The sequence below is a fragment of the Peromyscus leucopus genome, chromosome 3 (genome assembly GCF_004664715.2).
Source record: "Peromyscus leucopus breed LL Stock chromosome 3, UCI_PerLeu_2.1, whole genome shotgun sequence".
In the NCBI taxonomy this organism is placed as follows: Eukaryota; Metazoa; Chordata; class Mammalia; order Rodentia; family Cricetidae; genus Peromyscus; species Peromyscus leucopus.
Genome location: NC_051065.1, coordinates 38771221 through 38798530, shown reverse-complemented (window position 1 = coordinate 38798530; position 27310 = coordinate 38771221). Strand labels below are relative to the sequence as shown.

Below are 27310 nucleotides of genomic sequence, written 5' to 3'. Positions count from 1 at the left end.
CAGCCTTAGGGTTTATTTTTATTTGTATATGTGTGAGTGTCTGTGTTCGCATACACCACATGTGTACTGGTGTCTGATGAAGGAGAAGGGGCATTGAACGCCCTGAACAAGGAATTGAGGCAGTTGGGTACTGGGGACCAGACTTGGCTTCTCTAGTGGGCTCTTAACTGCTGCGCCATCTCTTTAGCCCCTGGTTTATTTTTTTAATGTCAAATATTTTCTAATAAGTTGAATTGTATAATTTGTAGAATTTTGCCAGCTGTGCTTAACTTTAATTCATCACTAACTTGATGTCATCTTATTTCTCATTCATCAAAAGACTGAACTTTTAAATAAGATCATAAAGCATTTAGAAGCCCTGGTTTCTTTATTAAAATCATTTTATTTGCCTTTTTAAAGCAAAGACAAGCAGAATTAGAAGCTGCTCGGTTGGCTAAGGAGAAAGAAGAGGAGGAAGTTAGACAGCAAGCTCTGTTGGCAAAGAAGGAAAAGGATATCCAGAAAAAGGCCATTAAAAAGGAAAGGCAGAAACTTCGCAACTCATGTAAGGTATGCCAGGCTTCTGGGGTTGCTACCCACGTGACCACCACATACAGACACATGGACACATTTTATCTTGAAATGCAGATTTGGGGTTTTGCTGTTTTTATTTGGTTATTGTTTTTTGAGGCAGGGTCTTGTTTTTATTACATTTATTTTCTACGGGTGTGTGTGTGGGGGGTACACACAAGGGATGTCCATGTGTGTGGATCAGTCAGTTCTCTCCTGGACCATTCTAGTCCTAAGGATTGAACTTGGTTGTCAGGCTTGGGATAAGGACTTTAACTAGAGGGCTATTTCACCATTCTGACCTTGAGTTGTGTAGCTATGGGGCCCTAGGGAGGTAACCTCTATACCTTGGTTATCATGTGCCTCAGCTGTACCTATGGCCAAAGTAATAACCTAATCATGGAGCTAAGACAGTTAATGAGAAAATTCACAAGCAGTACTTGGCACATTCAGCAAGTTTTGGCTCAAATTCTGTGCTGGGGGGAGATGTAAACCCATCTGCCCCATCTTCTAAGGTCCAGCAACAAACTGAGTGAGGTACAATTTCACCCAGGGTCACTCCGGATGAGTTTATCAGGCTTCCTTACAGAGCACAGGTGAGAAGTTACTAGTGGTGTGAGTGCTCCTCTCCTATAGACTACCCCTGGAAAGCTGTTACCCGTCAGGCGTGAGGGCTTTGCCACAGCCACACAGATGGACAGATCATCCTGGACCTATTTACTCTAGCCCCTCCCTGTGGCTACATGCAGTTAAAGAAGAATTACATATAGCAGGTGGTAGGGAGTGGATGGATACTCAGGTGAGAGTCTTGTGACCCTCCCACCCCTCCAGGAAGAGATGTAAACAGTCAACAAGCCCAGCCGAGATAATCCTGAGCTCCCTAAGACGCAGTTAAGTGGTGTGGAAGACGACAGTCAGTGCACAGCAGCACGTAATGAGACTTCGATTAAAAACCCTTGAAAGGCCACTTAGGGACTAAGATGGTGAGCAGTGCTTAGAGAGCGACGTAGAGCAGAACTTCTGGTCCTTGGTACCCGTCTCATTGCCCTTTCCAGTGAGAGCTGACTTAGTCCTTCATTAAACGACCAGACAGTACTGCGTGTAGACCAGGCAGTTAGAATTGTTTCCTTATCCTCGAGGAGTCCACTGATAAGTGAGCAGACATTCATACTTCCAGGTGAGTCTCGAAAGTATGAAGATACCAGAAAGGCAGTAATGAAGGAAGGCGCCCCATTTCTAGTAGGACTTAGCCTGTGGAACGAGAGATAAGAGACAGAGACTGTTCAGAGAACGCTGACTAAGGAGGCTCAGAGAGGAGGAGCCAGATGTGTGGGGGGTTTCGGATGTCTCATCAAAGGGTAGAAGTCTTATCCTGACTCAGCAGGAAGAGTAATTGGGACTCCTGTTACAGCCCAGGTCAGAAAGTATTCTGCCTGGTCTAAGGTTTAGACAAGACAGGGATGGAAAAGGGTAGACAAAAGGAGAGAGATTTCTAAAGCGGAATAGGCTACTGTCTGTTGGCTCAGATTGTGTGATGCAGCTAACAGAAGAGCGACCTTTACATTTGCCTTAGTTTCTTGCATACAGTGCTGGGAGGATGACTTACTGATGTGGAAGACAAAGGACTGAGGAAGAGCTGTGGCTCTGGTGTATGTCATATTGAGTGCCTGGAACAGTGTGCTGGAGCCTTGCATGCACAAGTGTAGAGTTTTGAGAGCAGGATCACTACAGACTCATTAAACATCTTGAGAGCACTAGAAACCATCCAAGTAGATGAGATCACTCTGTCTTAGGGTTTCTGTTGCTGTGAAGAGACACCATGACCATGGCAATTCCTATAAAGGAAAACATTTATTTGGGGTGGCTTGCTTACAGTTCAGAATAAGTTTAGGCAATTATAATGGTGGGACATGATGGCATGCAGGCAGATATGGTACTAGAGATGGAGCTGAGAGTCCTGCCTCTTTATCTGCAGGCAACAGGAAGTGCACTGAGACATAGCATGGCTTGAGCAAAGGAGACCTCAAAGCTGCCGCCCCCCCCCCCCACACACACATTGACACACTTCCTCCAACAAGGCCACACTTCCTAATAGTGCCATTCCCTATGAACTTATGGGGGCCAATTACATTCAGATGGCCACAGCCGAGGAAAGCATGGAATATGGGGGTTGGGGAACAACCTAGAAAGCAGCAGTACTTAAGGTGCTAGACTGATCAAAGAGATCAAAGATAAGCCTGAGGAATGACCTGACAGAGAAATATGTTAGTGGTGCTTGGGGAAGCCCGTGTGTCCCCAGTAAAAGTAGCCTTGGGACTTCAGTGAGAAACAAAGCCCATGAGTTAAAAAAAGCAGGAAGTGAGAAATGGAAGACATGACTGTTGGTAGCAACTTACTTACCTGGGAAGGGTTTTCCAGGTAATTCTTTGTACACTCACATATATTAATCTGTTCCATTATGAGTGTGATCTTCAGTTAATCAGATTTTTTGCTAATAGCTTCTGTTTTTTAGCATACTATATTAGAACCCCTTTTTAAAATTTTGTGTTTATGTTTTCCAGTATATTTTCCCATTCAGCACATTAGATAGCCAGGCAGCAGAAGCTGGGAGCGGGGAGTGTGGGAGACCAGCTCCCACATTTATTTACACCAGGGACTCTTGAGGTCTGATGGCTAAGAGACTTAGATAGAAATATAGAGGAGAGAGACAGTTAGAAACACAGGATAGAGCCTTGGGTGGGCCTGGATCCTTATCCACTGGCCCCTTCTGTCTCTACTAAAGGGCTTCTAAAGGAATGCCAAGGGGTGGGGCAAAAGACCTCCCCCTAGCACAGCCAAGTGCAGACCATCCCAGACACCTGGTGACCATGTATGCGGTCAAGCTATCCCCTAATGCAGCCCTGGTGTATAAAGCAAACTCAGACCTCACTAGGAAGCTCTTGTGGGCTCCCACAGGAGGACTGTCTGTCTCCTGATCCTGAAAGTGCTCTGCATCCATGGGTGTTCTGCACTATCTCTGCTGACTTGCTTCCCTACTCACAATTGGTATAGTGCCTTGTATTGCTAGCTGATGAGGGAAACTGAGAACACAGCTGGTGACGGACAAAGACTGTGTCCATTCAAGTCCACAACCAACCTCTTGGGAGTGTATGCTTTGTGCTAGAGCTGATAATGTACTTGAGTGTTTTTAATATGATAGATGTAAGGTGGACGCATTTGCGTTTGTACTTCTAGAGCTGGAATCACTTTTCAGACAATGAGGCAGACCGCGTTAAAATGATGGAAGAAGTGGAAAAACTTTGTGATCGGCTTGAACTAACAAGGTATATCTGAGGAACTGCTACTGGAGTCTTCTTGTAGGTTCCAGATAAATTTCATCCACCCCTTGCCCCCAACACACACACACACACACACACACACACACACACACACACACACACTCTCTCTCTCTCTCTCTCTCTCTGTGGTGTGTGTGTGTGTGTGTGTGTGTGTGTGTGCGTGCGCGCGCGCGCCGCACTTGTATGTGCCAGATAAAGGTTATGCCATGGAGCTACACCCAGCACTCACTCTTTTCTGTAGCTTACAGTGCTTGAATGAAATACTGACATCATCTACAAGAGAAGTAGGAAAAGCTGCACTTGAAAAACAGGTACAGGACATATCACTTCTGCTCTTATTTCCCATTTAATTGTTCAACCTATTTCTTGACTTGATACATAGTTTACAAAAGGCGAAGAGAAATCAGATTCTTTTGTGTGGGTTTTCCACTATATTTTGTGTATATTGTTTATATCAAATGCCTTGCTGATTTAAATTGAATTTACATAAATCATTTATGCTTTTGTGGGGGTGGGGTGTTGAGAGTTTCTCTGTGTAGCCCTCACTGTCCTGGAACTCACTCTTTAGACCAGACTGGCCTTGAACTCATGTAGATCCACCTGCCTCTGCCTCCCAAGTGCTGAGATTAAAGGTGTGTGCCACCACCACCCGGCTGATAATGCTTTTTTCAATCATGTGGTATTTAATTTGCAGTCTTTCACACATTAATTGTTAAGTATTAATGAAAAATTGTTTTGATTATTCCCAGATTATTTCATGGGATAACATTTATAAGCAAAACAACAACAAAAATCTTTGTTCTATCTAATCTATGCCTTTTATTTTATATAGATAAGCAATTAGGCAGGCCCAGAAACTGAACTCACTTTAACAAGTATTGTACCTACTATACTAAATATAAAATCATATAGTCCTATGATATAGTATTTTGTGTAGGTGGTAGTAGTCAGTCTGGGTGCTTTTGGGGAATACCTAATGCTATCATTGTCACAAAGGAAGTCATAGAACAGTTATGCCAAAATAAAAAGCCTGTAGCACAAAGGATGGAGCGCACACAATAAATGCTAAAAAGCTGAAGTCAAAGTCTGAATAGTGAGGGAAGGCTCAGTGAAAGGTTTGAACCAACTTTGAAAAAGGTTGACAAAGGACATGAACATGAATAGCAGTAGGAGACAATTATGGAAAGGAAGACAGGAAAATAAAGTTGATTAGGAAAAACAGAGCAAAATTGAATTTTTTGTTTGTTTGTTTTTTCGAGACAGGGTTTCTCTGTGTAGCTTTGCGCCTTTCCTGGAACTTACAGAGATTCGCCTGGCTCTGCCTCCTGAGTGCTGGGATTAAAGGCGTGCGCACCACTGCCCGGCTAAATTTTAAATGTTAACACGATCAGTTTCCATTCACGTAAGATCTTTCAGTTAGCAGAAGGTTCAGTGTTGCACTAATTATCTGGTGTTAGTCAACAGGATGCATAGACAGATAAAAAGCAACTGTAATTTTTCTGTAAGAAAGGCAGGAATCAGGAAAATGTTTCAAATTTAGAATTATAGGGACTTGACTGGTTCTGAGGGATTGAAGAGGAGGCATAAGTGACAGGTGACCCCAAGGCAGCAGCCTCCTGGAGCTTCAAGTCACATAAAGGTTTTGTTTGTGCATATTTAGGGGTAAAGTAGGAAGAACATTGTAAAGGATAGAGCTCCAAGTAAGACAGACCACTTTCCTGTATGAGCTTAAGAGACTTGAGGTGGCCTTGTATGTGCATAACACAGACCTGTCAGCTTGCCAGTGAGTCTAAGGGCAGTTCAAGCTGTGGTGGCTTTTCATTCCTTGACCTATGCAGCTTGGAAGGTGGAGTGAGGAAGGCCAGGTGAAAAGCTGATGCTTGCCTTGGGGTTTCACCTATGGAGTGTAGGGTGGAATGAGATTGGCATTGAGGACCACAGTGCCTCAATCAGAAAGGGTGAGGTCACAAAATGCTCTTGAAGACTGACCTACCTGTATTTACGTAGATAGAAGAAGTAAATGAGCAGATGAGGAAAGAGAAGGAGGAAGCTGACGCTCGGGTGCGGCAAGCATCTAAGAATGCAGAGAAGTCAACTGGTGGAAGTGGGAGTGGCAGTAAAAACTGGTCAGAAGATGATCTGCAGTTATTAATTAAAGCTGTCAACCTCTTTCCTGCTGGGACAAACTCAAGGTACTTGCTTCGTGAAAATTTTCAGGCTCTGGAGATAATAGTGCAGTCCAAGAAGCAGCTTCATCAGAAATGGGTAGAGATGCGCTGAGTGTAGAAAGATGCCCTCTCAGTCAGTTCTGTCTCCATAGCAAATGTGAGAACCAGGTGTACCACCATGCATACAGTATGGTGCATCACCGTTTCCCAGGGCTTTAACTGCTCCATGGCCTCTTCATCATGGCTTGTAGTAGGGGCTACAGTGTGTATCTTATAGTTTCCCCTTGGCAGTCTAATTCTTTCTTTTTACCTCAAACCAGAGCTTATTTCAAAGTCTGGGATTCAATTCCAGCCTTAGAGCCGCAGACTGCCTCATTCCATACAAGCAAACTGAGTCTCTCTCGTTCTAGAGTGAGCTCTCCTTTTCATGAGTGTGCTAACCCTGCAGTGCAAGTGTGTTGTTTGTACGGGGCTTTATTTACAAACAAACAAGATTACAGATGCTTGATGTGAACCTATTAAGAAAATCCAAACAGTGGTAACTGATAGCATCATTAAACTAATTCAGAGCTCCTTCTGTAGATTTTAAGACTATAGAACTAACCTCTACACTAAAAATGTAATAGTTCTTGTTTTTCCTTATTAAACTTTTATACTGATTTCTTTAGATGGGAAGTTATTGCTAATTATATGAATATACATTCTTCTTCTGGCATCAAAAGAACTGCCAAAGATGTTATTGGCAAGGCTAAAAGCCTCCAAAAACTTGGTAAGTTAGTTTTGAGAAATCAGTTTGTTACCTTGGATACATTTTTTAAAGTAATAATCAAAGATTAGATTGATCTATTAATGTAGTTTATTTTGTTTTTCCATTTCTTAGACCCTCATCAAAAAGATGACATTAACAAAAAGGCTTTTGATAAGTTTAAAAAAGAACATGGAGTGGCCCCTCAGGCTGACAGTGCAGCACCATCAGAACGATTTGAAGGTAAAGTGTGTTTCTCTAAGTAGAGAAAGCTGATCATGATTCTAGGCCACCCCAAAGTATGTAAGGCCTGGGATCTGGATCTAGAATGACTGGAAAGTGACATTTAACAGTCTGAGAGGGATAAAGCAAATGTTTCTAATGCAGTAACAGGTTAACTACCCATCGATTGGGAATGGCAGCTCTTCAGGGGTTCCATTAGAGAAAGGACCGATTGTTCAATGGATACTGTTAACGAGTTACAGGAAATTATTGGGACATATGAACAAGTAAACATATATATATCAAAGCGTATTTCCTAGCTTTGAAGGATGTACGGTAGGGCTAGCAAGATCGCCCAATTGGATGTCAAGCCTACAACCTGTGTTCATGCCTGAGGACCCACATGGAGGAAGAAGAGAACTGCCCACAGGTAGTTCTCTGACCTCTGTGTGTATGTAGTGGCACACAATGCAAACACACAAATAAATAAATGTAGTTATTTTTTTGAAAATTTAAATTTGTGAGAATGCCTTTTTAAAGAAAAACATACTGAGTTATTGGAACACAGGTTATTGTGTGTCTATAAATCTCAAGTGGTTCAGAACAGTGAATGTCTCTGTGTAGAAAGGGAATAAGCAAATACTATGAAATGTTCATATTTGGGAAATCTAGAGTATCTCAAAATACAAAGTTTAAAACGGTTACATAGCTATTACCTTTTGGATGCTCTAGTTAATTGGATAACTCTGAACTATTACTTTCCAGACCACACCACCACTCTGCCAGGCAATCATTTGTCCTTAGTTGTCAATGTTTGAAAATTTTCTCTGTAAAAAATTGTTTCACTTAATGTGTTTGTGAGCTACCAATCCTTAAGCTAATTTTTCTCAGCATGCTTTCCAGATATGGTCCCAAATGGTCTTGGATTAACTGTTCTTTGGCTTATCATCATAGATGAAAGCCATCCACTGGGGGTGTCTTTTGCAGCGCTGGCCATCAGGTGCAGGCATTCACCGCCTGGGCTGGGCAGGCACCATGTCACTGACTTAGCCACAGCTCTGGCACAGCTTTTTGAACTATAGTTTGAACAGTGATTCTCACAGGAATCTTAGAACATCACGTTACCCCGTCTGTGTCACCCCGTCTGTGCCGTCACCCCATCTGTGTCCCAAGAAAATGACTCAGACCTATGTCATGTTGTGAAGTAAGAGCGTGGACCTCTAAACACTTCCCGAACTCACCCAAGTGACTTCATTCACGGTGCCTCACATCAAGATGCAGGGTCTGTCGTGTTTGGAGCAGGTGTCCTCATTTCTTAATTGAGAACTTGGGTGCTTTTCCTGCCTTTTCACTGTGGTCAACTGTTAGTGACCATCTGACTTCTGACACTCTTTTCACCTGCAGAAGGGTACTAATACCTAGCATCCTTCCCCTCCCACACATCTGCTAGCTCTTTAGTCAAATCCAAAGGTTTATCTGAAAAAGGAAATTAGTGGTTATTGGAGGTGATGGTTAGCAGTTTCGTGAGACCACAGAACCCTAGCACTGACCTAACAGGAGCTTGTCTTTGTGTCAGGAAAGCTTGGATTGTTGGCTTAGTTTCCATGAGCAATTCCTTCCAGTGTGAAAACATCCTTCAAATGTTTTCCAGGTTCTATTCAGCAAAAAAGGGTTTACATTTGTGATGTAGCTCTTCCTGGTCCTATAAGGACAATCCTATATATATTCAAATTACACATCTTGTATGGGGCACTGAGAAGATGCTCCAGGATCATCTTCTACTATTCAGGCTGTGAATTTTAAAACAGTTTTTTGTCTTAAACAGGTCCCTGCACAGATTTCACCCCTTGGACCACAGAAGAGCAGAAGCTATTAGAACAAGCTTTGAAAACATACCCAGTCAACACTCCTGAAAGGTGGGAAAAGATAGCTGAAGCAGTTCCTGGCAGGACGAAGAAGGACTGCATGAGACGATACAAGGTTGTGGGCATTAATAGACTGTTGTCATTGAAATTTCAATTGAGTTAGCGTTCTGATTTGTCTACTAATTGAGTGATAACAGTGCTGACTTTAGTATCATAGTAGTTGGGGGGCCAAAATTATTAGAGAAATAAGACCAACCTTAGAAACTTTATCCCTGGCAGTTGGTGAACTCAGCAGCTACGGTGCTTCTGTCTGTTGGTCTGAGGGACAAGATCTCATTGTGTAGCCTAGGATGGCCTTAGCCTTACTCTCCTGAGCACTGTAATTATAGGTGTGCCTCCACATCACTCAGGTACAGTACTGTGTTCAAGTGACAGAGTCCTGATTCAACAACCTTATTTCCTCCTAGGAACTCGTCGAGATGGTAAAAGCCAAGAAAGCTGCTCAGGAGCAGGTGCTGAATGCAAGCAGAGCCAGGAAATGACACAGGAAATGTTAACTGTGTGCACTTTTGTAATAAAACGGAAATACTGTACACATGTTCCCTTGGAATACAGTCGTCATTTAAGTGTGCTGCTCCCAACACACTTCAACCACTACACTAAACAGTCATCAGGGTTGTTGTCTTAGCCTCTAAAAGTATAGAACAGACTATTGCAGAATTTCCAAATACATTTTTATTTATTTCATTTGAAGACTGACAGCTTTTTAAAACTTCAAGATCTCCAGTTTTATAAACAGATATATGTGCAGAATATTTGATCACAAAAATTAGTCACGAGTCCAGCGCATGTTATTACAAATCTGGTTAAAATCTGGTAACCGCTCAATAGGACCTGTGGATACAAAAGAAGACAGTGAGAGCAGAGTTCCAAGTCCTTAGCCAAGTGTGTACACAAGGAGAGGAGCCAGGCTTACCGAGGGCAGCAATAGCTGGGCTTTTGTCATAAATGTACTTGGTACATACTTCTCGAACCATCTCCGCATTCACAGCCTGAGACAGGGGTGACACTATCGTCAGGACTTTTGGAGTGAAGACAGATTCTACATGCGTGACTTTTCTAAACTGAATCAAGAGTTAGGTAACCTGAGCCTTTGTAACTGACCCTTTCACCCAAAACCTAAGGATTACTTACATCAATTCTTGCTTCAAGCTCAGGGATGGGAATTCTCCTATTATAGCATAGCATCTGCCTACCAATGTCTTCACAAATTGGAGTTGAGCCTGTTTAGAGAAGGAAGTCTAAGTACCCAGGTAGACATCGGCCATGAAGACAAAGTCAAAGCCGGGCCTGACCGCTGAGCACCTCCCAGCCTGTCTTCTAAAGGCTTACCATCAAGCTGCAGCAACATGTTTGTTTTCAGAAGATTTCTTGCTCGTGCTACTTCACTCTCAGTAACACTTGTACAGAGTCGCATCCTAAAACACATTTGGAAATGGCCATAAGTACCTGGAAAATGTTATTAGATCTAACTTAATGACCTAGAGAGCAAGACGGTGTATTTGATATCTTATACCACAACATACAAAGGATTACATTTCAATTGAGTAAAAAGCTGAAATTACTAATACTAAAACTAAAGCTAAAATACTAGTTATTTTTCCAAGTACCATTAACATCTCAAAAATTCTAACTTTGTCTAATTGCTAATTAGCAGACACAGTAATACAATGTAAAAACAGAATGACCACATTGTGAAAACAGTCTTCTTGAGGCCTCACAAATACCCCTCTGTGAAGTTAAGATACATAAACTAAGGGAGAGAAATGTCAATGGGTCACCCTTGGTTTCTCAAGACAATCAGCTGAGTCTGACAGCCCAGTATTTAAGTTAAGAATCAAATACGTGCCAGTTAACTAAAGTTAGAGATTTAAGGCCCTTAATAATGAAGGAAACATTTCTAGGAAGCACTGCAGATTTTTCTGCCTTGGCTTACTAACCCTTTTGGTCAGAGGTTCTCAACCTGTGGATCACATACCAGATATTTACATTATGATTTATAACTAGCAAAATTAGTTACGAAGTAGCAATGAAAAAAAATGTTATGACTGGGGTCGGCACAACACAAGGAACTGTAATAAAGGGTCGCAGTGTTAGGGAGGGTGAGAACCACTGCTCTAGGTGATGCTAAGTTAACATTCACTTTCCTAACTTGCCTTTCCTTTTTTGGGGGGAAGTACTATAGGGGTTCAAACCAGTGTTCTGGGCATGCTAAGCAAGTGGTCTACCACTGAGCTACGTTTCCACCCCTCACACTTTTTAGAGATGTTTTCTGAATTTCTAGTTGACTTATAAATATTTTTTAGTATAATCAGCTTCACATGTGGTTTCAAAGAAATATCTGTTCTTAAAAACATTACAACCACGACTTTAAAAGCTAAAGTTAACACTGCTGGTAGCCAATAGATGGGTCAGAAGAACAGCACGTGGCAACTGAAGTTCAGGTGTGAGCCCACCAGAAGAAAAGTTCTGATGGGTATGTCTCGCTTAAGCAAGGCTTGGGAGAATACAGCCTCCAGAATGTATTTTGCTTCTGTTGTGTCCCTGCATGCTTGCTGCTACAATGTATATGGTGGGGAGTCCCCCATTGCCTGTATTGTAGTGTGTCCATCTCAAGATTACATCTCAATTTACTGTGCATTTAACTGGGAATTGTCAGAAAGATGATTTCTCCTTAAGCTGTATTGTGTCTGTTGACACAGTTTTGATGAATAAAAATACTACTAGGATATGTTTCATAACTAAGGCCTATTGTTCCACAAGGACTGTGAGACACTTAGGACCTGCTTTAGATCATAGCTCAGGCTGACATAGGAAAATAGTTGAATTTCTCCTGCTGCCAAGATTATTAACTGATATAAAGCTTCAAAGAGCTTTAGATTAGACCAGATGCCTTGCTAATGGTTTTTGTTTTTTTTTTTTTTGGGGGGGGGGTTCGAGACAGGGTTTCTCTGTAGCTTTGGAGCCTGTCCTAGAACTCGCTTTGTAGACCAGGCTAGCCTCAAACTCACAGAGATCTGCCTGGCTCTGCTTCCTGAGTGCTGGGATTAAAGGCATGAGCCACTACCGCCCAGCTGTTAATGGTTTTTTAGATAAATGTTTCCAACTTTTATTTTACAAGGACACACAGCTGTACTGTCTGGCTAGGTCATAAATACAAAAACAGCCTAATTATTGCTAGCTGGCAAATGATTAAGTCCTTGCACCCATTCCTGACCTCAGTTTGAGAAAATAAATTCTGACTAGTCAAGGCTACAGAAAATTATGACTCTGTAGCGCCTAATGAGGGCTGCAGGTGTTCTTGGATAATTAGAAGTTATACACAGGACAGAAAGTACACTCATTTTGGTGATTAGTTTTGTGGATAGTGCCCAGCTAAGCAGATATTACAAGATATATAGTACCTAGCTGTAAGAGGTTCTGTGAGAGGATTGAAGTGGTGGAGAGGAAGGGAACAATGGAGCAATAAGAGAACAAGATGAGAGAATAAGAAATGAAACCAAGAGAGTGACATTATTTTTCCCTAACCCCCTCTGATAAAAAAGTCTAAGTTTTGCTACTCTGTGGACTTTCCTTGGAGCCCTGTCTGCAGCCTGGAAGCTGGTTCTTCTTGGGCTGTGATGTACCACCATTAGGAAACTGGCCTAAAATAATAAATTCTGGTAAAACTATTTAAAGGAGTTTTCTCACCATTCTTTTTGCACAACATGCAGCATGTCAGCAACGGTGGCTTGTTCACAAACCATATAGAGCCCCCATAGTCCTGTGTCTGTGTAGGAAGTGTTGAAGGACTGGAAGCTGTGGCAGAGACTGCCATGACAAGTGAGCTGGGCTAGCTTGCTAGATAAATTCTGTAAAGGAAACAATCCAACTTGGTTTATAAACTGGGCACATGGATCCAAGTCCCCACAAAGAAATGAGTTCTGTGGCTGTTAGTGAGTGCTAACCCTACTTGGTTAACAGTTTGGGGGTTGTTTTTAGAGACAAGGTCTCATTACGTAGCCCTGGCTGGCTTAGAACACACTGTGTAGATCAGGTTAGCCTCAAGCTTAGAGACCCACTGGTGTTTTCCTCCTGAGTGCTGGGATTAAAGGCATGTACCACTGTGCTCTGCTCAAGGTGCCAGTTTCATCCAGCAACACCTCAACAATAGCTTTGCAATTTCAAGGAGGTATTACGCTTATCTGGCTCAATATAGAGTATAAAAACAATGAGTTCTTGCAACTGGTTTAGAAGCTGCACTATTCGTAAGAATACAGTGCTGTTCCTTGGCCATGTGAGGCTCTGATTACACATACTGAAGTGATACTGTACTGAAATCTAAGATATTCACATGAAATGTATTTTGGATCTTTTTTTTTTTTTTTTTTTTTTTTGATTTTTTGAGACAGGGTTTCTCTGTGTAGCTTTGCACCTTTCCTGGTACTCACTTGGTAGCCCAGGCTGGCCTCGAACTCACAGAGATCCGCCTGCCTCTGCCTCCCGAGTGCTGGGATTAAAGGCGTGCGCTACCACCGCCCGGCTGTATTTTGGATCTTTTAAACAAATCTATATACTGTATTTTGATATTTAAATGTTTTTAGAAAAGTTGTAAAAATAGTACAAAGATGCCTGTCGCTTCTACCTCTTTAACAACATTTTACCATGTCTGCTTTCTTTAGACATGTTGATCCTTGTTTTGTCTGTGATTGAACCTAGGGCTCAAGCATGTGAGGAAAGCACACCACTGAACTACAAGCTAAACTTTATAAAGGCTCAACAATTTCAGGTTAGCTATAGATTTCTTTGCCTCTGTATTCTTCAGTGTGTACTAATGAAAGTAGAGTTTCCCAGAAAGTTAGGACATTAACATTGACACGGATATATTAACGACTGTGGTTACCGCAGAACCTAATACTACTACTGTAACAGTAAAAATGAACTATTCTCCCCTTATTTCATCAACTGTCCCACTTACAAACAGTATGACAAGACTTTTTTTCCTGGCTCAGGTGCAATCCAAGATAAATTAATATTTAAGTCAAAGTCATGGTACTAGTAACCTATTTTTGCCATTTCAAAAATGGGCAGTCTTAGAAGGAACTTACATTTAGATTTTTGGTTGTGAGCCTAGCCTTTAACGGCTGAGCCATCTCTCCAGCCCAAGGAACTTACATTTAGAAAAACATGACAATCTTCCATTTATCATGAAAAGTGACTTCAAAAGTCACTTACCATTCCTCCTCCGAAAGAGCGATCCCAGTTGCCAATCAGTGTGTTTGCAACCATGAGACAGATTGTGTCTGGATGTGCCCAACCAACTGCTTCAACAGCTATTGCAAGGTGTGCCAAAGGCATCTTGTCATCCCTCACTCGAATCTAGGTAGGAATAAGCAAAATAACTTGTGGAATATTACTTTAACTATGTAGAGATGTGTTACATTTGTTTCTTAGATTTCTTTAATAATGTAAAGGTGTGTTGCTTGCCTAAGGCTCCTGATTGGTTTAATAAAAAGCTAAATGGCCAATAGCTAGGCAGTAGAGAGATAGGCAGTGCTGGCGAGCAGAGAGAATAAGGAGGAAGGAATCTAGGCTCAAGAGAAGAGAACAAGGGAGAAAAAGAGCGAGACACCGGGGACTGGCCAGTCAGCCAGGCAGCCGCCAACCAGACATAGAAGAAGCAGTGAAAGCAGGACATACAGAATGAGAGAAAGGTAAAAAGCCCAAGGGCAAAACATAGATGAAGAGAAACAGGTTCATTTAAGTTATAAGAGCTAGTGGGACATGCATAGGATAAGGCCGAGCATTCATAACTAATATTGTAAGTCTCCGTGTCTTTATTTGGGAGCTGGTTGGAGACTCAGAGAAAGCCTGCTACAGATAACTAGTTAAATAAAATTTAACTATTTAAGTTACAGAATAGTTTCTTTCACCAGAACATTTCATTTGAAGTACCACCTGGCCAAAAGGAGTTGCCTTATTTCACTATTATTTTATATCTACTAATATGATTTTTAATCCAATTTAAATCAGCACTAATGGTACAAATCTGTAACTGCCAACATCAGACCTCTTTCCACATACTACTGTGAACATCATAATGTGGCAAACTAGGCTGGATGCATAACACTGTAGCTAAGAAGTAGATCCTCTGCAAGTTCTGGCTTTGATAGCAATCTCCATAACTATACTTGGGCAGAAATGAAGCCAAGAACACACCCAAAGCAAAAGTCAAAATTCAATCTTTTTTATTACAAAGTTGCATTTATACCCCGGCACATATAAATATGCACTGTGCAAAAGAAAAACACAAAATGAGCAAGTGTATACACTACTCTTAGACCCCGCCTCCTCAGGAAAGAAAAGCAAGTCACTAATATGGAACAGGAAGGTAATCAAATGAGTCCATCCTTTTCCCTTCTTGTATTTCAGTTTACACTTTTTCCTACTAGAAATACACACATTAAAAAAAAAGTTTACATTTTATTTGGTGTGGGGAGGATGGGCAGTATGTTGAGGTCAGAAGATAATCCATGGGAATATGTTCTCTCTTTCTACCATGTGAGTCCTAAGGATTGAACTCAAGATCAAACTTAGGTTACCAGCTGGGCAGCCAGCACCTTTGAGCTAACTCTCCAGCCTGAAACAGATTTTTATACACTCCTATTTTTTTTTTTAAGATTTTTAATGTGTGTGTGTGTGTGTTTTGGAGACCAGAGAGACCAAAAGAGGGTGTCAGCTTCCCTGGAACTGAAGTTACGGGTGGCTGTGAGCTGCGCAATAAGGTAAACTATGGTCCTCTACAAGTGCAGCAAGCATGCTCAAACTGTTGAGCCGCGTCTTCAGGCCCTATATCCTCATTTTAAGTATAACATAAAAGACTTCCAGAAGCCAAATTCTAAGTAAGAGCTTGCCCTACCTCACTTCCAGTGAATTTGCAGGGAGGCAGAGCTGGTATTTCTCCTTTGTGTGTGCCCAAAGAGTCACCAAAATGATACTTTGCGAGCTCAAGCAGTTCGTCATGGCAAACACCTAAATTGAAGAAAATTATTTTCTTACATTATCTAACAGCAATACAATCAACTCAAGATAGTCAACGGCCAGCAGTATGCTTTACAGTAAGATTGACATAGAAGAATGTGAAGTACATTACACACGAAGAACTTGCGTTCATTTAAAGTGACCACTTTCCTTAGTTTGTAAGATCTGGGCTGCAAAGCTTTCCCTGAGCAGCTGGTGTTCAACATACACATGTACTCAGAGATAAAGGAAAGAAGACAAGTCTGAAAACCCCACTTTCTTCTTCTTCTTTTGTTCTGCTAGGATTTTTTTTATTGGTTTCTGTGAGTTTTCTAGGCATTACAACTTCATATAAGTTTCCAGGAGTACAAATCTCTGGGCAAAGAACACCAAGCCAGTTCAAGAGAGTGAGAAATTGTAATTTTCATCACATTTTTAAAAATTTCAACTCTCAAAAAACCCAATTTCTATAGAAAATCATGTTAAGTTATAAGAGTTCAGTGTGTACTCTAGTAGAACATCCATTTCGTAAGTTTCCTTTAAGTAGGCAGGAACAGAAGTATGGCTCAGTCTTTACGAGTTGGATATATAGATGTGCTTCATTCTCAGAGTTCTGCCGCCAGAACTCTGGATCCAAAACCAATTCTGAATTTTGAACACATTCCTATTTTCCCATATGTTCATGGCTTGACATCCAAACCTCAGAGGAATCACTTACTATAAGGAATTCCTTATTATCTCAACATGGGACCCAAACATGGGCAGTCAGTAAAGTCCTAGAACACAAGCATCAGCTTAAAATTCTAGACATTGTGATTATGTATTTGAGACAAGCCTGGCTATGCAGCCCAGGCTGGCCTTGATCTTGTAATCCTCCTGCCTCAGCCTCTAGAACGCTGGAATTCTAAGTATGTGCCACATACCTAGGCATATGCAAAGGCTTTAAAGATATTACCATTAAGATTTATTTAAATGGGGGCTGGAGAGATGGCTCAGAGAATAAGAGCACTGGCTGCTCTTCCAGAGGACCCACATGACGGCTCCCAAGCATCTGGAACTCCAGATCCAGGTGATCCAATGCCTTCTTCTGACCTCTGCAGGCATTAGGTACATGCACATATGCAAGCAAAACACACACAGAAAGACAATTTTTTTTTTTTTTTTTTTTTGGTTTTTCGAGACAGGGTTTCTCTGTGTAGCTTGGCGCCTTTCCTGGAGCTCACTTGGTAGCCCAGGCTGGCCTCGAACTCACAGAGATCTGCCTGGCTCTGCCTCCTGAGTGCTGGGATTAAAGGCGTGCACCACCACCGCCTGGCAAGAAAGACAATTTTTTAATAATTTATTTTTATTTTATGTGCATTGGTGTTTTGCCTGCATATATTTCTGTGTGAGGATGTCAGGACCCTTGGAACTGGAGTTACAGACAGTTGTAAGCTGCCATGTGGGTATTGGGAATTGAATCTGAGTCCGCTGGAAGAGCAGTCAGTGCTCTTAACCACTGAGCAATCTCTCCCACCCCCATAAAAACAAATTAAAAAAGATTTTTCTAAATGAAAACCTATTAACACAGCTTATACCCAGTATCCAAATAAATCTGTGATGTAGCCAAGCAGCAATGTACACATCTTTAATTCCAGCACTTTGAAGGCAGAGGCAGGCCGATCTCTGAGTTCGAGGCCAGCCTGGAGTAGAGTGAAACCCTATCTCAAAAAAACAAACAAACAAACAAAAAAAACCGGTGATGTAAAACATGGCAGTAAGACAGTACAGTTTTTTGAATTGCCATGTAAGAAAGTTACCTTGGATATCAATCCAGAGGGTAAGAACACAAAATCATGGCAGGATAAGGATGCCAGGAACAGTGAGAAACCACGAAACACAGTCCTCATACCTGACCATCTCGCCCATCATTTTTTTGCCTTTAGAACTAGTAACTGTCTTGATTAAACAAGCCAGATGTACAGCTCCTACTCTAACAGCTCAAACTAAAAGGCAAGGGACCTATAATTGTTTTTGAGGAGGTAGAGATGAGAACATGTATTTGGTATATTACAGCTGTTATTTCTGATGATTAAGGACTAAATAGAAGCGGAGACAAGAAATCAGAAAAGGTCAAGAGAGGCTTAAACTGGCCTATTGCATTTAAAACACAAACACTTATAAGTTACAACATTTATAAATCATCAGGCATGGTGAATTCAGCTGTACCAGCACTTAGAAGACTGAGGCAGGAGGATGGCTTCAAGTGCAAGGCCAATCTGGCAACATAGCAAGTCTGTTTCAAAACAACAAAAAATGTATGACTTAGTAAGACAAAATGCTAACAGTCTAGGACACACCATTAACTTTAGGATCTTCCAACTTCGGCAATGTCCAAATGAACCTATGGACCAAATAAAATTTGTATCCATATGCTGTTAATAAAGCCCCAACTGTCCAGGGCAGGTCCTAGCACCTCAGCCCTGTGCATGCCAGCCATTTTAGAGACAGTGTGCACACAATGACTGAGGGCAGTACCCACCTCACCTTTATCTCCAGTGCCCACACATGTAACTCAAAAGTCGATTAGATCAACTCATTTTAATTTGTGGTATTTCCTAAAAAGAGAAGTTAAATTCTCTCTCTCTCTCTCTCTCTCACACACACACACACACACACACACAAAATTAATGTCTTCAATGTACTCCAATATTGAAAAAGGGTAAATCAATTAAAATGATTGCACCCCCAAATTCAGGCTGCCAGGAAATCTAGCAGAATCTCAAGTGATTTTTTTTTTTTTTTTGGTTTTTCGAGGCAGGGTTTCTCTGTGTAGCTTTGCGCCTTTCCTGGAGCTCACTTGGTAGCCCAGGCTGGCCTCGAACTCACAGAGATCCTCCTGGCTCTGCCTCCCGAGTGCTGGGATTAAAGGCGTGCGCCACCAACGCCCGGCTCAAGTGAACTGTCTTAAATTTACAGACTTCACATGTCCCTGAGGAAGTCCGACACCACCCATGTTTTGACTCACATTACACACTCTCATGGCTGGCTCCCTCTGCAGGACTAGTTGGTTTACTGAGTGAATGACTAAGCACATAAGTAGATACATCCCTTCCAGGTTTGACCAAGGATGAAGCTATTTCTCAACTAAAAAATCTCAAGACTCTAATTATACAACACTATCTTCCAAGTTAACTGTCTCCCATTTCATCCATTAGCCTTTGTCTTCTAAGAAAATTCCACTGTGTATGTACACTCAGGTACTGAATGGATCATTAAGCTTTCTGTAAATGAAACCTACTACAAAGAAAACAGAGGGAGTCTGGTCCAGTGCTCCTCATTCTCCTAATACACACACTTAAACACTTTCAGGATGCGTGTGTCCCACAAGGATCCATCCCACAACCATGTCTAACACAGTCAGAAAAACTTGACTAACCTCCAGCAGCAGCCAGCACGATTCTTGGTCCTTTATAATGTGTGGTTATATAATCCACTAAGTCCTTCCGATTTATAGATCTGGAAACAGAGTAAGTAATGAGATTTCCTTGTTTCACTCTGTTATAGACAGGGTCTCATTCTGCAGCCTAGGCTGACCTAGAACTCACAGCAATCTTCCTGTCTCACAGGCCACCACACCTGAAAGTAAAGCAACTTTGAAAGGAAATCAAAAGCATGGACCCTCACACAATATATCTAAAATGAATAGAACCTAAAGGCATTCTAAATGCTGAAAGCAGTCACAAATAGAGGCTACAAGTAGCAAAAAATTCTGCCTTTTGTATCATGAAAGACATTGACCAACATTACTTGTCTAGTTCCCAAGTTTCTATGAGTATCATTACAGTATAACCAGCCACAATTTTAAATTATCATGGTAAAAATGACTCTCTGAAACATGCATTTTGAGTTTGTATATGTCATAATTTTTGTGCAAAATTTTCAAGTGAGAACTATACCGACTTGATATTTTCAGTTGGTCCCAGGATTGTCCGCCCAAGGGCAGTGTTCTGATATGCTGTGGCATGAAGATAGTCAAAAACAACTTCTTGCAAGTTGGTTTCAACCTCCTGCATCTCTCTAAGGATTACTCCTCGTTCACGTTCAATCTCTGCTTCTCCCAATGTGCTGTTCTGAATTATATCAGCAAGAATTTCTACAGCTAATTGAAATGAAAACAATGGAAGAAACACAAGGATTAAAACCTCTTAAACCAGCATCAGAAACCACGACACTAATCATTATTCAGTATGATTAATTAGAATACTCGCCTAATTAGCACATTAAAATGAATGTGGAACAGAAACTCTGTAGTACAGAAGACCTTGGGAAAAATCCTAAATGTTACCACTTTATATCAATTCTAGGTAAGACATCCACAGAAATCTGCCAGTTAATACAGATGATTCTAAACAAAAAGTATAAAACAGCCTGGAGGTGGTGGTGGCGGTGGCGGCGGCGGCAGCGCACGCCTTTAATTCCAGCACTCAGGAGGCAGAGGCAGGCGACCTCTGTGAGTTTGAGGTCCAGATAAGTCAACACTACACAGAGAAACCCTGATTTCGAAACCGCCCCTCACCCCCCAAAAGAGTATGAAATAGAAAATGATCTGTTAGAGAGAAAACAGGTATGCACATAGATACATGGGTAGAAACACTTCTACCATATTCACATAGCAATGAAGCTGTAATGTAACAAAGAAAAAAATTACTATAACACAAAATCTGCCCTCAGGAGCTGCTTACAGAACTGTGTCTGCTCAGGTCCTCACTTGGTAAAAAGCCAAAGGTGAAGTGAACTTTATGGGAAAAATTACATCTCAAAAAAAAAAAAAAAAAAAAGATACCCTCCTTGCTATAGCAATATAGATTTTTATTAATGGTAAAATAAACTTATAACCCTAAGTTTCATTGCTTTGTTCTAATGTAAATTTCTCTTTCTTGTTTCAGTTCACTTTATGGGGCCTTGTCTGAACCAATTAACTTCAAATATGACGAACAGAATAAAACAGGCTGTTGGAGAAAGCTCATACTGAGATGATCATGAAATGGGGGAAATTACCATGAAACTCTTTTCATTTTGTATAATTCCCAATAAAACCCAGATAGGAGCTGGCAGTGGTGGAGATGCTCAACAACAACATGCTTGCCACACACCCATCTGGACCTGAGTTCAATCCTCCCAGACCCACATTTAAAAAGCCAAGAGCACCTATCACCCAGTGCAGACAGGAGCAGCCATGAAACCTGCTCACCAGCAGTCCAGACAAATCTGGGTGAGCAACTGATGCCGATCACTGGCTACGAACAGCACAAAGAGAACTTGTGTAGATGACCACTCAAGTGACAGTGACAAACTCTACAATAACTGAGAGTTTAGAGTAATAAAATCGATTACAACTGTGCAACCATAAAAGTTAATGATTTCATTAAATAGCTCTGGAATGCTATTTTGTTTTTAATTCTTCCACTGGAAAAATGTTTTGTGTGATTAACATATTCAAAGCACCATACAAAAGGCTGTGCTATCATGTCAAAACAAATGTTTTATTTTTACAAAATAAAATTTTCTATTTTGCTAAGATAACCATGAATAATCATCGTATAAGTAAACATTTGTTAATCTTGCTCAGGAGCCATAGTTTTGTATTAAACTAGGAATGAAAGTGATTGAAAATATTGCACTTCGCAGGCGAGACTCGGAAGAACTCTGTTGAGGTCAGGCAGAGTCCTTCTTGTACACATACTCAGTCTGTATTTGGAGGATAAATAAGAGCAGACACCCTCTGGGTTCTTTTTTATAATAGACACACAAAAACCACAATGCTAAATTATATCTAAACCCTCATGGAAACTATATTTTTTGCCGTATGGATAACAATACCTCTTGGCAAATCTTTAGAGAAAGCTTTGGCATAGTACACGGTCTGTTCTCTGGAGGTATAGGCGTTAAGATGAGCACCCATATTTTCAATCTCAAGTTCAAGGTCTAACTGGGACCTCTTTTTGGTGCCCTTGAAATAAAGGGAAAAAAAATACCATTATGACACTTCCCTTCTATCCTTCATCTATTCTAAACACATTAGACAATAAATATACGACAAAGGCCAATGCCAGTCATGCAAGGACAAGTTTGTAAACTATATCAGGTTTCAAAAAATAGCCATTAAAGATAGCTTTTGCATCCCTGTATCCCAAGGGAGAACCCTTCTTTCAAAGTTAGAAAGCAATTATCAGTAATTATTTCAGAAACAACACTAGAAAAATAAAAACAGCACATGGAATGTTATTGAAATAGTTCCTGTCCTTAAAATACAGTATTGTATGCTTACTTCCTTTCATACAGAATGCATTTTAGTAAAGTCTCACAACTTGCCTTGAAAGCCATATGCTCCAGAAAGTGAGCTGTTCCATTATTCTTCTCATTTTCATATCGACTTCCAGCATCAATCCACAGCCCAACCTTAATGAAATCAAAGAATAATTAGGCAAATTCCCTGCAGCTGGAGAGATGGCTCAGTAGTTAATAACATTCACTGTTCTAACAAAGGATCTGAGTTTGGTTCCCAGCACCCAGTTAGGCAGTTCACAGCCATCTATTAACTCCAGCTCCACAGTATATGAGACCCTCTTCCGGCCTCTTTAGGCACCTGCACTCACACGTGCATTCCCATACACAGACACATGTTACTAAAAATAAAAAAATTAGGTTTTTGGAGACAGAAGTTAATGTCATTGCTTTTTCTGGCAAATGTTTTCCAATCTTCCACTTAAGTTTCCTCTGACCACAAATGAACTGACAGTTCATTCATATAATGTGGGACTAGAAATTTTCACCACCATTCTACTGGCAACTGTTACAAACATGGGACAGTGGTGCACACACCTTTAATGCCAGCACTCAGGAGGCAGAGGCAAGCAGATCTCTGAGTTCAAGGCCAGTCTGGTCCTTAGCTACACAGAAAAACCATGCCTGGAAAAACTAACCAACACTAACCAACCAACTAAGCAAATAAACAAACAGACATTGGACTCAAATTCTTAACATAGCTCATTAGTACATCCAATTAATAACTATGGCATAAACAACATCAGGAATTGTCAGAAAGTCAGATTAAAATTCATGTATAAGCTTTATAATGTCAGACACAACCATTTAACTCCTCTGAACTTGTCAGTAAAATATGTGAGATGAGTTTTAAGTACTGTGTTGTGGAATATTATTTTAACTAGACAAAGATGTGTTACATTTGTATAGGCTGCAGAATATCACTTTATCTATGTAAAGATGTGTTACTTTTGTTTATGTTGCATTTGTTTAATCACTTAAAGATGTGTTGCATCTGTTTCACCTTGCCTGCCTAAGGCACCTGATTCGTCTAATAAAGAGCTGAACAGCCATTAGCTCGGCAGAGAAAGGATAAGGGGGGGCTAGTGGCAGAAAATAGGAGAAATGTAGGCTAAGAAGAACGAGAAGAACGAGAGAAGGAGGAGGCGAAAATGAGGGACATGCCTGAGGCAAGAAGCCAGGCAGATGCCAGCCAAGCACAGAGAAGCATGAGAGTGAGACGTACAGACGTAAGGAAGGGAATAAGCCCCGAGGCAAAAGGTAGGCAAAGACAAACAGGTTAATTTAAGTTAAAAGAGCTAGTCAGAAACGTGCCTAAGTAAGCTAGGCTGAGCATTCAAAACTAGTAAGTCTGTGTCATGATTTGGGAGCTGGCTGGTCACCCCAAAAGAAAAAGCCTGGTACAGTCCTGTATATGCAAAAGTGGACTAACCCCACAAATATGCTCTGTCAATAAAAACAGATGTAAACAGTGAGAGAGGTTCATATGCACCTAAAGGGTCCAGCTCAGAGAAACTTGCCAAGGCAAAATAATCAACCAACCTCTGGCCAACCAAAGAGCTGTGGCTGGGTCTGCTCCCTCCCCAATGAGGCAACAACATGACTAAAAGCAGTTGCAGTCACTTACTGTGCACGTTGAGAGCCCAGAGTTTTCCGAAGCTACTCTGAGTCCATTTTCCAAACATGTTACTCGAGTCTCAGGAACATTCAAAACAACTTGTGTAGCAGCCTGTGTACTTCTTAGTCTGCTCCCTCCAAAACACAATGGCTGGTGGGCACAGTGGGAGGAAGACAGCAAACATTACTACTCCAGTATTCAATGTCAGTCAGAAAAAAACCTCAGACTCATCCCGTAAGACACCTTCCTAGACTGCGCAAGGGTGCAAGTGTGTGTGTGTCCAGGGGTGGAGGGGGGGGCATAGAGCATGGAGAATGAGGCCCCAGTTCTCAACAAAACAAACCTCTCTCAGCTTTGGTTCCACTGGGATCCACCGCTAGCCTAGGAAATGTTCCTTAACTTAACCAACTGCTCTCTCAAACAAGCAATACTACTGAAAACATGCCCTTCTCTCCAGGAACATGAGCAGTTACTACCATTACCCAGACACAGACCCGATTCAATGTTTCACATTCACTATCAAAAAAAGAAACTCACATAAACATATAAAAATGACTTCACAAAAGGAAATGTGGGTAGACACCGGACAGACACAGGAAGATGTCCTGAGTACACTTTGCCAACTGGTTTGACTGTAGACGCTTCACCTTTCAGCCGCTTTTTCTTTTCATGGTGAAATAAGAAAAACATATTTGCTAAATCCTGACCCAAATAACGAGGTCAGCTTAATCAGCAGGCATGTACTGTAGTGGTTTGAACAGGAATGGCCCCATAGGCTCAGACTTGAAAGCTTGGTCACCAGGAAGAGGAACTCTTAGGAGGTGTGGCCTCGTTGGAGCAAGTCTATACTGGGGGTGGGCCTTGACGTTTCAACTGCTCAGGCCAGGCCCAGTGTCTCTCTTTTCCTGTTGCCTGCGGATGCAGATGTAGACTGTCAGCTCCTTCCCCAGCACCATGTCTGCCTGCATACCACCTTGCTCCCGGCCATGACGATAATGGACTGAATCTCTGAACTGTAAACCTGCCCCAAATAATGTTTTCCTTTTTTAAGAGTTGCCATGGTTACAGTGTTTCGTCACGATAGAAACCCTAAGACAGGTACTTAAGGAACTTTTGCTAACCTGCATTGTCCTGCTTCTGCTCCCTGATCAAACAAATACCATGGTGACATGTGAGCCCTATTCTGATTAAAAGTTCATATCCTGGGCCAGGTGATGGTGGCGCACGCCTTTAATCCCAGCACTTGGGAGGCAGAGGCAGGTGGATCTCTGTGAGTTCAAGGCCAGCCTGGTCTACAGAGTGAGTTCTAACCAGGTCAGCCAGGGCAGTTGGTTACACAGAGAAACCTTGTCTCAGGTTTAAAAAAAAAGTTCATACCCTGTCATGATTGCTAACAGACATCACAGCTGCCAATGAGATGTACCAAACCTGTGGGCTCTGCTGCCTCTTTAGACTTGTAGTCCCCAAGTCTGCATGCTCTAGGTCCAGTCGGTGTGGCTCAAATAAAAACTTCACATTCATCCTGGTCTCCTCGTCTTGGGTGAGAACAACCCGACTACAACAACATCGATAAACACACACACACCCCTTACACACACCCCTTACACACACCCCTTACACACACACACACACACACACACACACACACACACACACACCTTTTGGAGCAAGGGAGCTTTCAAATAAAAACGCAGAGATAAAATTTTGCTCAACTGAGGATGAAGCGTGTCTTAAGCAGAAAAACGGGTAGCATTCCTCACTGACGTCCTCCAATCTGCAAACACTAAGTTTCCTGCGGTCAGTGCGTGCTCGGTCCTCCACCCCGGCAGCCGCCCCGCCCCCTTCTGCGGCCTGTGGGCCCGCGCCCCGGGGTCGGGATCCGGAGCCCGGCCTACCAGAGCGCAGCGGGATCCGCCCGGGCGCGGCGGAGCGAGGCTTACCTGAGCGGCGGCGCCGCGGACTGGGAGCCTTCGGGCAAACCCCCAGAGCCGCCGTCGGGCCACGGGCAACAGCGATCGGCACACCGCGGCGGCCGCCATGTCGGCTGGGGAGGAGTGGAGAAGCACTTCCGGGTCGTGACTCCAGGCCCCCAGCAGGAGGCTGGCCCCACCGTGTGGCAGCCACGGGAAGTACAGCCTCTGACGCTGTCCTGGAAGGATGCTGCTTCGGGACCTAGTTCCTCCAATCCCTCCCCCCAGCTCCCGCTCCAGTTCATACCAAATAATCCGAATCGGAAGGTCAGTAGAAACGATGTACAAGGCACACATGTGACAAAATGAATGTAACCTGTGTCCCTGAGGCGGTTGGACTTCATCGGAAAGAAGGACTGCTGGAGGAACAGGAAGTGTGAGGAAAGGATGTAATCATGCTGGTCCCGTTACTACTGTTTGTAGCCTTGTTTATCCCAATCCCTAGAAATACCTCTGGCGAGGTCGCTACTGAAAGAGACACACCTGAAAAACCTAATCTTACATTCTGTTAGCAGGATTTAATGTTTGCCTCCAAGTCTCTCAGTACATCTTAGAGCTTTACCTAACAATCTTCACCTTTTCACGTTCCTGAGCGCCTCCTTATCCACAGACTAATGAAACTAGACTTAGCAAGCACTTTTTAAATTAAAATTTTTAATTTAATTTATTATTATGGGGAGTGAGTGAGTGCATGCTACTGCACACACGTGGAGGTCAGAAGAAAACTTTATGCAGTCCATCATCTCCATATAGATAGAACCTTTACATGAATTCTGCTAGTGAAACTCAGAGGGTCAGGCTAGCCCTGCAAGTGGCCACTTTACCTGCTGAGCCACCTTGCAGGCCCCCAGCAAGCTCTTTTCTGTGAGGCAGAGACTATTACTACGCTAATTTTACAGTGTTGGTCACCAGCTGGTCTTGCTGTTTGACGAGGTTGTGGAAGCTCTGATAGTAGAGCCTCGAGGTAGAAGTGTGCCACTGGGGGCAGCCTCTTGAGGATCTGTAGCCTGTCCACTTCTTCATCTCCCCGCTTCTAAGTTGTGATGCAGCGTGTCACCATGGACGCAAGCCCTCTGGAATTGCAGGTTGCTTTATCGCAGTAATAGTAAAGGGAACTAGAACAGACGCCTCTCAGCATGGCTTGGATTTGCATTCCTCCGAAAGCTAAGGGTAGTGAGCATTTTTATTTTAAATATTTAGTGGGCATTTGTACTTTCATTTACAATTCTTTTTCCATTTTTATGTATGTGTGGTATGCGTATTTTTGGTGGGAGGACGTATGTGTCCATGTGTGGGTGTAGCACATGCTTATGTGTGGAGGCCCAAAGGTGACATTTGGTAATAGATTTTCTGTATTGTGATAAAACGTTTCTCCACTGATTTAGTAAGTCATATCAAGCCAAATTGAAAAAGTAAAAGAACAGGTTTATTTGAGCAAAGCGACTCCCG

At 42.1% G+C, this 27310-nt stretch overlaps 2 protein-coding genes and 1 long non-coding RNA gene across 6 annotated transcripts in view; 2 read left to right on the top strand and 1 right to left on the bottom strand.

Moving 5' to 3' along the window:
• The window catches only part of Dnajc2 (DnaJ heat shock protein family (Hsp40) member C2), a 28017-nt gene extending 18530 nt beyond the window's left edge, over positions 1-9487 (top strand). For both annotated transcript variants that reach the window (XM_028890921.2, XM_028890922.1), the window contains 8 exons: positions 400-549; positions 3784-3872; positions 4129-4198; positions 5895-6079; positions 6724-6824; positions 6936-7043; positions 8848-9002; positions 9355-9487. In XM_028890921.2, coding sequence (XP_028746754.1) covers positions 400-549; positions 3784-3872; positions 4129-4198; positions 5895-6079; positions 6724-6824; positions 6936-7043; positions 8848-9002; positions 9355-9429 — 933 coding nt within the window. In that variant the 3' untranslated portion in view covers positions 9430-9487. The remainder of the gene's footprint in view (positions 1-399; positions 550-3783; positions 3873-4128; positions 4199-5894; positions 6080-6723; positions 6825-6935; positions 7044-8847; positions 9003-9354) is intronic.
• Positions 9488-9604: 117 nt separating this feature from the next.
• Positions 9605-26220, bottom strand: Pmpcb (peptidase, mitochondrial processing subunit beta). 3 transcript variants are annotated; one of them, XM_037203570.1, is made up of 15 exons: positions 25832-26220; positions 25605-25674; positions 24429-24554; positions 23901-24041; positions 22301-22387; positions 21809-21938; positions 19889-20087; positions 19365-19444; positions 15846-15958; positions 14162-14305; positions 12638-12798; positions 10280-10365; positions 10082-10170; positions 9864-9939; positions 9605-9781 (listed from the first exon to the last, which is right to left on the bottom strand). In XM_037203570.1, exons 1-15 carry the CDS (start codon positions 26203-26205, stop codon positions 9717-9719), a joined length of 1941 nt encoding a protein of 646 aa, XP_037059465.1. In that variant the 5' UTR covers positions 26206-26220; the 3' UTR covers positions 9605-9716. The 3 variants fall into 3 exon arrangements, with proteins under 3 accessions (XP_037059465.1, XP_037059466.1, XP_028746756.1); XM_037203571.1 differs by lacking the exon at positions 24429-24554; XM_028890923.2 differs by lacking the exons at positions 24429-24554; positions 25605-25674 and having other exon boundaries at positions 25832-25962.
• Positions 13416-21511, top strand: LOC119087582. Its single transcript, XR_005091048.1, has 2 exons — positions 13416-13715; positions 20875-21511. It is a non-coding gene; the product is annotated as an uncharacterized LOC119087582 (long non-coding RNA).
• Positions 26221-27310: the final 1090 nt, after the last annotated feature.